The following is an 11,496-nucleotide window of genomic DNA, read 5'->3' as shown; positions in this document are numbered from 1 at the left end:
CTCATCCGTAGGTCCATCCACCACACACATATATATATATATATATATATATATCATCTGGCCGGCCTCCTAAAATGGAATACATTTCCAAGTAATTAAATAAAGGAAAATTCTCTAATCACAAAAGGATCACTCAAAAATATAATTCTATAAATTGATGTGATTTAATTAACGTGGTTCATCATATTATTTTTATTGTAAAATTAAAAGATAAATTTAACGAATTACGTGAAATCAATTTAATTTATAGGATCATTTTTTATGTAATCTCTTCATGACTATAACATAAATGAGTCTGGAGCAGCTAGCAGCTAGCGAGGATATATAATTATATATATGGCTACAAATTATATGTTGTTAAACTAATTAACGAACTTGCAAGATCGAAAGGGAATTTTATTCAATAATCTCTGTATATGTGTATGTGTGTGGGGATCGAGATCATGATAGCGGAAACATATACATGCAACCCTATACAAAGGAGGTGATCATGGGTCACTATATATTGAGAATCATAAATTTAATCTTAAAATAATTTAATTAACCTTATTTATAACATATATATATATATAAAATATATATATATAATTGGTTAATTAAAAAGAATATTAATCTAAGCACTAAAGAATGGGTAAATCTCATATCTAATATTACAGCTTCCACCAACGACCCTCCCTCCTTCTTTGCCATCGCAGCAACTAGGAAGTTCACCAATCGCATCCTCAAGACACTTGAAACAATTCATGCTCGAAAGGTCTCTTGTGCACTGCGCATATCCGTAGAGTTTCGTCCATTCTCCGAGCTCTACCTCTCCAACTGCATACATTTTGGGAACCACAGACGCCTCCTTGGCTAGTTGGCTCAACAAATCCCTGGCTTTCTGGTTGAATACTTCAGGCTCACTAACATTTCTCACATTCAACAAGTAAAACCTGCTTTCATTATCGATTTGGCCGAAGAAATCTTTGTTCGAGTACTTCAAAAGACAATTATCGTACCAGATAACTGCACCTTCATTATACGGGCAGCGTTTGTGGATTTCGTTGCTGGCCTCGTTCACACAAGTTTTGCATTCCGTGGAATTAACATCACCGCGACAGAGAGCAAGACCGTGAATTTGGTATTGATCAAACTTTCCAACTGAACCAAGGCCAAAACCCGGGGGAGGGGTTTTGTAGTGCAGATAACTCAAGAGCTTTTTGAGGTTTGATTCATAAGGGCCATTGCTTGTGAAATTCTGAGAGCTGGAACAGACATGGTAGAGAGGGCTGGCTCCGAATATGGTTTGGAGGAGAAGAGCAACAGTGAGCAGGTAGATAGAGGAGGTGAACTGTGAGGAAGACATTTTTATCTTTTTGGAAGGAAGTTAAGCACAGAGCTAGCTAGGCAAGTCGATCGATCGATGATATCTATGGCTTTAGGTTCGTCATATATTTATAGCAATCTCAGCATGAATATCTCCTCCGTGGAAAAGTTAAAAGGAGATCCGAGCTGACTTTCCTCTTCTGAAGAAGTGTTCCAGTTCATCACAAGAATATGTCAAAAGTACTCATGGGCTGCTTCTTGGGGAGTCGGTCAAAAATGGGTATTCTGAAGCAGCACTTCATCAACCTGCATGCCTAGCATTGGATTCTAATATAATATATATACAAGATTAAGAATCGTTAGAAAAATTAAACGAGAGTTCTATAACGCTAATTATTACGTGTGAGATTAATATATACATACATATATACATATATATATATATTATTTCTTGAACGAGTAAGTACTAGTTGTTGAAGAGAGGAGAGTAGTACTTTTGATCATTTCAAGGCAGAACTGCACTGTCCATGCATGTTGTTGGCCGAGTACCGTGAGAAGATCAAGAAAATCAATAAGTTAATGTTTTGCGGAAAAAGATCGAAAGAAGCGTAAGGTTGTAAAAGTACATATATATTTTTATATATCAAGCAAAGCCGATCGTTGGCCGGGTGAAATGCTTCTGGAAATCATTTGGTCTCGCTTGTTTATATAAATATTTTTAATTCATCTCGTCTCATTTAATTATTATAAATTTTTAAAACTTTTACATAAAATAAAATAAAAAATTTAACTTTTTCAAATCTCAAAAGAAAAATAATATTAAAAAATATATATTTTACTAATATTTATTTAATTTTTAACTTTAATATCAATTTATATAATCTCATCTATAAAAATAAACGTGACTTAATCCTTTCTTTTGTGTTAATAGTACTGTGGGCTTGTGGGAGTTATTTTCTGTCATTCACGTTATTTCGTGGGCTTATTTTCGGGACCCTATGGATCACTAATTTTTACCTTCTTTTTTTTTTCAAGTCTCTGATTTTTAATAATAACTTTATATTTTTTCGAAGAATACTTTTGTAGGGGAGTTTTTTTGTAGGCCTATCATCACCGGCCACCTTGCTATATACATAATACATTAGTAGTAGTTAGGAACGCTACCATTGGGACCTTAATATGGGCTGGTTTGGACACTTGAGTACCATCTCAGAATTATTTAAATAGTAATGAAATAGTTTGTTCAGTTAGTAAGAATAAAATTGTCTATTCATAAATGGTTTGAGTTAAAGTAATATTTTATTAAATTTTAATAAATGAGAGAGAAAAAATTGAATAAAAATATTATAAAGTTAAAAAATTATTTAAATATAATATAATTTGAATATAATTTTTGTTTTAAAGTTTGAAAAGATTGTATTGATTTCTGTGTTTTGTTTTGAAGTTTATGAAAGTTATAATAATTAGGTAACGATTAGATGAAAAAAACTAAAAAATTGAAATTAAAAAATATAATTTTGTATTTTAGTGATGTTTAAAAATAAAATAATAAAAAATTTTAAAAATTTATTATCTCATCTCATTATCAAAACGGTAAGATTACCAAAACAATGTGTTGGATCCCATGCCCAATATGCCCAAGAGCACTTGTACGTTCGTCATGATGGTACTAACTATTAAGATATATATAGTACTACTACTTCTGATATAGAACGGAAGCTTAATATACCCAGGCCACTAATATTTAAGCAAGAAAAAACTCGTTTTCAAGAGAACTAGTACTTGTTTAATTTCACATGATCCCATTGCTGTTAGCTTTAAACGCGCGGGGAGACATGAATATAACACTTACAATATAATTGAATTTTGAAAATGCTCGATGAAGCTTAATTAATTTTCCCTAAATAATGGTACGTAGGATATCTAATGGCCAAACACATTAATGAACGAAAGAACTAAATTTTATTCAATAATCTATGAATTAGACAGGCAAAACATGATGATAATATATATACACACACACAACGCAGTATTAATGCAAGAAACGGAAGGGCGAAAAAGAAACATGTAAAAGAATTCTTGATATTGATCTGTTTTAATTAGTAGTTTACACGGTATTATGAGTATGGGTTTTTATATACACATTGAGGTACTATCTGATTCGTTGAAAAAAAGTGATATTCAACACACCCATCTTGGAAAAAAGTGATCTGAATTGTGTACAAGGAAGAGCTTTAGTTAATCTGCTAGCTGATTTACAGAAGAAACATGTAGTGGTTTAACTACTCCAGAAAGTACTTTGTCTCGAATTAGGTGGCAATCAATTTTTATATGGTTTGTTCTTTCATAGAATACCGGATTTGCTGCAATGAGTAATGTAGCTTGATTGTCACAGAACAAAAGGGATGGTTGATTATGTTGGATGCCAAAATCTTTAAGGGAAGAAATAAGCCATGTAATCTCACATGAAGTGGAAGCTAAAGCCCTGTATTCTGATTCAGTTGAGGAACGAGATATAATAGTTTGTTTCTTTGACTTTCAAGAGATGATGGAATCCACAAGGAACTCACAAAATCCTGTGACTGACTTTCGAGTATCCACACATGATGCCCAATCTGAATCACTAATGCCTTAAGATGACAAGTGGATGAAGCTTATAGAAAAATGCCTTGTCATGGAGTTGATTTCAAATACCCTAAGACTTGTTGAGCAGCTGTAATATGAGATTGTGAGGGCTTGTCTATAAGCTGACTTAGGACTTGTACTGAATATGCTAGACTAGGTATGGTAATGGTGAGGTAAAGAGACGGCCAACTAATCTCCTATAAGTAGTAGGATCATCTAATAGCTCAGTATCTGTCTTACTAAGCTTCAGATTTGGATCCATGGGAAAATTAATGGCTTTTGATCCCAACAAACCAGTGTCATTCAAAATCTCCAAAGCATAGTATCTCTAGCATAAGAAAATATCTTTGGTAGATCTTACAACTTCAAGACTAAGGAAATATTTAAGCAAACCAAGATCTTTTGTCTTGAATTTGTCATTCAAGGATTTCTTAAAATTCATTACAACCTGCAGGTTATTGCTAGCAACAATTATGTTATCCACATACTCTAAAACAAGCAAGATAAAATATGTAGAATGCTTGATAAAGAGTGAATAATCAGACTTGGACTGAATCTACATACATGTTGCTCCCCTTGCTAGCAAAACTAGGAGGCAAGACATGTACACTTCATCTTCTAATTCACCATACAAAAATGCATTATTGACATCAAGTTAATAAAGATGCCAATAATGTATAGATGTTAAAGCAAGTAACAATAAGACTGTTGTGAGTTTGGTCACAGGAGAAAATGTATCCATGTAATCCAAACCCTCTTGTTGAGTGTAGCCCTTGGCTACTAACCTTACTTTATACCTCTTTATGGTTCCATCAGAATTGTATTTCACTTTGTACATCCACTTGCACCCAATAAGCCTCTTATCAGCAGGCAAATCAGCGAGTAACAAAGATTTATTAGATTCAAGCGCTGCAATCTCATTTGCCATAGCTTCACGCCAAAGAGAAAATTTAACAGCTTCAAGATAGTATTTAGGTTCAAAAGTGGAAGAAACAGCCAGAGAAAACTTTCTATGTGGAGCAGATAATTTGTCATATGAAAGGAATTGATGAATAGAGTGTGGATTACCTGTGCCAACAAAATCAATACTTGTAGAAGATTACTGGCATGTAGTAGATGAAGCTAATTGACAATGATAGGTCTGCAAGTATGAAGGAGCATGTCTAATTCTAGTAGATCTTCTTGGAGTAATGGGAGAAGGATTTGCAATGGTATTGGTGTTTCTTTTTGAGGCAATGAGATTATGTTCAACAAACTCATTTAGAATGGAAGTATGGAGAACCAAGAAAGGATCATCAATAGATGAGATGGATTCAGAAGCAATGGATTTGTAGGGAAATACATCTTCATAAAATGTGACATCACGAGAAACAAAGATAGTTTTTGTATCAAGGTCATAGAGCTTGTATACTTTAACACTAAAATGATAACCAAGAAAGATACATCTACGAGCTCTTGATTAAAATTTAGAGCGATTGTGAGAAAGTTTTGAAGCATAACAAAGACATCCAATGACACGTAAATGACAATATGAGGGGGAAGTTGAAAACAACATTTCAAATGGTGTTTTGGAAGAGAGCAATGGTGTTGGAATTTTGTTTATCAAATAGGCAGCAGTAAGTATACAATCTCCCCAGAATTTTAGTGGAAGATTAGCTTGAAAACGTAAGGCTCTAGCTACATTTAAGAAATGTTAGTGTTTTATTTCAACAATACCATTTTGTTGAGGGGTGGTTGTACAAGAAAGTTGATGAACAATCACTTTGGCATTATAGAAATAATGCATAAGGAATTCAGGTGCGTTATCAGACCGTAGAGTTTTGGTTTTTGTATCGAATTGAATCTGAATGATATTGAAGAATAATTGTAGAATTAGTCTAGTATCTGATTTGTGTTTCATTAAGAAGACCCAAATGCATCGAGTGAAATCATTTACGATAGTTAAAAAGAAATGAGAACCATCTAAAGCTACACTAGGATATGGTCTTCATATGTCACAATGAATTAATTAAAAGGGAGAAGTAGTCATAGACTGTTTTATTGAAAAAAGGGTAAATGATGAAGTTCAGCCATAGGACATATTTCACAATGAGAATTATTTGACAACTTGATACTGTCAAATTGGTCTGACTGCCCTTTCCATAGGGTTTCCTTTCATTATATAGAAGAGGTTTACATAGATAATGCCAGATTTCCAGCGCCTAAATGCTATACAAGGTAAGTATTTCTAACTTATTTACAACCTAATTATCTGCTTTATACAATCTAGATAGCAAGAAAATCATTCCTAAAATATAACAAATCAAATCCCTAAATTATCTTCGTAACATCCCCCCTCAAATTGATGCTGGTGGATCAAGAAACATCAATTTGTCAACCAAGAACTGATGTCGGTGCCGAGAAAGAGCTTTAGTGAATATGTCTGCAGTTTGATGTTTGGTAGAAATGTGAGGAAGAGTAATCACATGTCTATCAAAGGATTCACGTATGGAATGACAATTGACTTCGATATGTTTCGTACGCTCATGGAAGACAGGATTAACGGTGATCTGAATAGCACTGGTATTATTAGCATGAAGAGGAGTGGAATGAAGTTGAGGAAAACCAAGTTCACCCAATAACCCATGAAGCCATGTGATCTCAGAGCATGCGGAAGACATAGCTCGATACTCAGACTCAGTGGAAGACTTGGAAACTCTGTTTTGCTTCTTACTCTTCCAAGAAATGAGTGCATTGCCTAAAAACATACACCAGCCAATAACATAGTGACGAGTATCAGCACATCCGGCCCAATCAGCGTCACTATACCCCACCAACTGTAAGGAAGATTCCTTAAGAAAGAACAACCCGCGTGTAGAGGTACCCTTCAGATATCGGATAATGCGGTGGACAGTGGCTAAGTGAAGGTGTCGGGGAGCCTGCATAAATTGACTGACCTGCTGCATAACAAAAGAAATGTCAGGACGAGTAATCGTCAAGTAGTTCAAACTTCCAACGAGTTGCCGATACAAGGATGGATCTGATAGAAGCTCGCCGTCCTCCTGACGAAGCTTAAGATTTACCTCCAAGGGAGTAAGAACATAATTACCAGATTGGAGACCAGCCAATGAAATCACTTCTTGCGTGTATATGTACCGGTGTAACAATGTACCAGTCGAAGTAATCTGCACCTCATTTTGGCAACAGGTGCAAATGTCTCTTCATAATCAATACCATACTCCTACCGATTCCCAAGAGCCACGAGACGGGCCTGTCCAGTGAGCCATCAGATCGAAACTTGACTGAGTACACCCATTTACAACCAATAGGTTTGACACCAGAGGGACAAGTCACAAGATCCCAGTGTGATTGTCTTGAAGAGCTTGGATTTTTTTCTTGCATGGCTTGCTGCCATGCTTGGGTGGCTGCCTGAGTATAAGAGTGAGGAACAGAAACTCTGTCGCCAGTGGCAGTAAGCGGGGTATGAGAAAAACCATACCTATCTGATGGATGTGTAACCCGGGTGGAGCACCGAAGTATAGGAAGCGCAGAATCAGATGACAGATCAGTGTCTGGAAGAGGCGTTGAAGGAGGACGTTTATGATACACTACACCTGGTTTAAATCGCTCAATAGAAGAAGGCACATCATCAAAAGCGGGTAGAAGAGTAATAGGAGGATCAGAAATAACCTGAGACTGAAAGAAATATTGATTTTCGAAGAAAATCACATTCCAGGAGATCCAAAATTTGTTTACATGAGCATTATAACTAACAAATTCTTTCTGAGTAGGGCTATATCCCATAAAAGCACACGTGACAGACTGGGCAGCAAGCTTGTGACGATTAACAGGTGGCAGATGAACAAAATAAACATACCCAAAAGTATGAAAGGATTGATACTTAGGAGATATGCCAAATAATCGAAAATAGGGAGAACCATAATTTAGAGTGGCAGTAGGTAGACGATTGATCAAATAAACAGCAGTAGATAAAGCTTCTACCCAGAACTTGGAAGGTATAGAAGAATCAATCAACAAGGTACGAATGACATCTAAGAGATGACGATTCTTATGCTTAGCGACTCCATTTTGTTAAGGGGTATAAGGACAAGAACGCTGGGAAATAATCCCTTTTTGCTGAAGATAAGTTTGAAAGGAATGAGACATGTATTCTCCCCTAAGTCAGAGCGTAAGATTTTGATACAAGTACTGAACTGTGTCTCGACAAGCGTAACAAATTTTTGAAAAACAGAAAACACGTCAGCTTTAGAACGAAGAAAATAGATCCAAGTAAATCGACTATAATCATCGATAAACGTCACAAAATAATGATACTGACCATGAGAAATAACAAGAATGACACCCCAAACATCAGTATGTACAATCTCAAAGCAATTAGAAGCACGACTACCATGCATAGGAAAGGGTAAAGTTTTACTTTTACCAAGACGACAAGTAGCACAATCAAAAGATACAGGAGAAGAAGAAAATGAATCTTTATTGCCCAAAAAACCATGTTTCAAAAGATAAGTCAAGACAACAGAATTAGGATGACCTAATTTCTCATGCCAGACTTCATTATTATTGGCAGTAGCCGTATAAGCAAAGGAAACAACATTAGGAATAGAAAACTGTAAAGGAAATAGACGTCCCACTTTAGGCCCCTTCGCAATCACATCCTCGACACCTGATCCTACACAAGACAACCACCACGAGAGAAATGAACATCACGGTTATTATCCACCAATTGCCCAACAGAAATCAAATTGGTAGATAATCCAGGAGAGACAAAAACATTTCGAAATGAAGAGCCCAAAGTACCAACAACAGTAATAGGAAGTGTACTGCCATCAGCAATCTAAATAGTTTGCATGCCTCCATACTTACGAACACCATGGAGACCCGTCGTACTACCAGTCATATGATTAGAGGCACCCGAATCAACAATCCAAGAAGAAGTGGAATTAGGATCCATACCTTGCAGGCCTAAAGCCGTAAAAGCAAACACAATCATCTGTTGGACCATAGCAGGTGTGAGAATGGATGAATTAGAGCTTACAGTGGGGCGTGCAGAAGAAGATGAGGACTAAACAACAGCTTGAAGGCTTGGGATTGGCGATTCTGAGGCCACACCCAACAGTCTTTGATGATATGACCCACTTTCTTGCAGTAGTTACAAACTTTCTTCGGACAGTTGCGAGCAATATGACCAACTCCTTGCAACTGAAATACTGCAACTTGTTCCTCCCTCTCCCTTATGCTGCATAGGCTACATTCATAGCCTCAGAAAAGACATTCTCAGAAGTCATACCCATCTGAGTGGATAACCGCTGTTCACGCAATAAATCTCCCAAGCATATATCCATGGACGGAACCGGATTACAGTTCAATAAACTGGCTCGGACAGGCTCAAATTCAGGTCGAAGCTTCATCAAAAACTGATCGCGTTGACTCTCAGCATGAACCGCTTGAAGAGCGGCGAGTGCCGCAGTGGGAACCTTAGCATGAGCAATAGCAGAATACTCGCTCCAAAGGTTAATAAAACCAGAATAAAATTGCTCAATAGTCAAATTACCTTGAGTGTAATTGCTAATTTCCAACTCCAATTGGAATTTTCGAGCGCTGTGGTCTTGATGATAAATACGATGCAGGTAATCCCACATAGCTTGAGCCGTAGTAAACCATCGAAAATTGGTGACAAGATGGGGTTTAATCGTTCCCAATAGCCAAGAAATCACTTTAGCATCCTTAACCTCCCATTGGGCAAATTCCTTTTCATCAGTGGGAACTCGAACAGAACTATCAAGATGATTTAATAATTCTTTTCATTTCAAGAACATTTTAAATTGAAATGTCCACGTAGGAAAATTTTAGCCAGTAAATCGAACAATAGTATTGTCAAGAGACATGATGAAAACCACATAAAAATAAGAAGAAGTCCAACCAGAAAATTTCAGATTGTCACGGTAAGAAACAACAGAATAATCGGCAAGCCCAAACAGAGAAAGCCCAAAAAATAAAACCCACGAGAGATACTTGCCTCAAAACTGAGAGATACTCCAGGAGGAAGCCCATGAGAGATACAACAACGAACCCAAACAGCACGGCGAGACTTACGACAGATACTTGCCCACTAGAAGGTGTCGTCGTCAGCCACGCCAGGAGGAGTTGAAGCTGCTGACCACCACAGAAACTGCCGACCACCACTAAGCCACCCACAGAAACGGTCGACCACCTCACAGCCACCCACAGACGCTGTCAACCACCACAGAAAGTGCCGACTGTCACAGAGATAGCACTTGCAACTCCCAAAGTACGCCGACAACCACCAAGGTGATGAGCTCACAAGTCGAAACCCCACAGACGTGTGAGAAAACACTCACGGAACACCACAATCTCAGAACCTCACCAACGTGCGAGAATAGAGAAGGGAAAAAAAATTCCTATTGCCGCAACTCAGAAAACTCTCAAAGATTAAGACCATAGAGAAACGATAATCAGAGTAGGGGCTCTGGTACCATGCCAAATTGGTCTGACTGCCCTTTCCATAGGGTTTCCTTTCATTATATAGAAGAGGTTTACATAGATAATGCCAGATTTTCAGCGCCTAAATGCTATACAAGGTAAGTATTTCCAACTTATTTACAACCTAATTATCTGCTATATACAATCTAGATATCAAGGAAAACATTCCTAAAATATGACAAATCAAATCCCTAAATTATCTCCGTAACAGATACAAGGTACATATTTTTCTAGTAAAGATTCTCTGGCATGTGAAACATGTCCAAGTCTGTAATGCCAAAGATCAAAAGGTTCAGAAACAATTGAAGAAAAAGTACAAGGATTAGAGTGAGATACAAGACTACTTTTATTAGACATATGAGAGTCTTGCAGTAGAAAGTATAGTCCATGCTTCATTCTACTCATGCCAATCGTCCTCCATAAGCAAAGATCTTGAATGACACAATATTCAGTAAAGAATAGAAAACAACAAGAGTTATGTTTAGAAAGTTGAATAACAAATTAAATTGAAGGAGAAAGAAGATACACACAAGACATTTGTCAATATAAGGCTTTCAGATATTCTAATTGTTCCTATATGGGTTACAGAAACTTAACTTCCATTCGGAAGTTTGATAGAAGAATTTACATTGTATGTGATGGAGATAAAAAGGAAAATAGAATTGATCATGTGATAGTGGCTCCAGTGTCAATTACACAGGGCACAAATGATTTAATTCAAGTGTCACTATTTGTGAGAAATAAAGAATGATCTATTGGTAATGTATGTATCTCGAGATGTAAAGAACTTTTGTAATGCCTCGGTCCTGGAGTTCTAGGAAGTTAGCTCCTGTAGCCTAAAATTATTTCTCATAACACAATTATAAATACTCCAAAGACTCAAGAAAATATTAATATATATATATATATATATTCCTCCACAAGGACATTAGAGAAAGACCTCAACATAATGAATTAAAACTCCATAAAGTCTGAAAGTATTCACGCCTCAAAATACCCAAAGTAAAAGAAAATAATAAATCTATTGAATATGACTCTCCAATAATTTCTATACCCTTTGGC

General features: G+C 36.4%; 1 protein-coding gene across 1 annotated transcript; it reads right to left on the bottom strand.

Moving 5' to 3' along the window:
- Positions 1 to 613: 613 nt before the first annotated feature.
- On the bottom strand, positions 614 to 1,516 carry LOC121266266 (cysteine-rich repeat secretory protein 38-like). The gene has a single exon (XM_041170044.1). It carries the CDS (start codon positions 1,343 to 1,345, stop codon positions 614 to 616), a length of 732 nt encoding a protein of 243 aa, XP_041025978.1. The 5' UTR covers positions 1,346 to 1,516.
- Positions 1,517 to 11,496: the final 9,980 nt, after the last annotated feature.

This window comes from Juglans microcarpa x Juglans regia, chromosome 5D (assembly GCF_004785595.1).
Source record: "Juglans microcarpa x Juglans regia isolate MS1-56 chromosome 5D, Jm3101_v1.0, whole genome shotgun sequence".
Lineage (NCBI taxonomy): Eukaryota > Viridiplantae > Streptophyta > Magnoliopsida > Fagales > Juglandaceae > Juglans > Juglans microcarpa x Juglans regia.
This window is presented reverse-complemented; position numbering and strand designations above follow the sequence as displayed.

What these genes read in the sequence shown, in the direction of transcription:
- LOC121266266 (XM_041170044.1), bottom strand. Translation starts at nt 1,345, where the DNA reads ATGTCTTCCTCACAGTTCACCTCCTCTATCTACCTGCTCACTGTTGCT.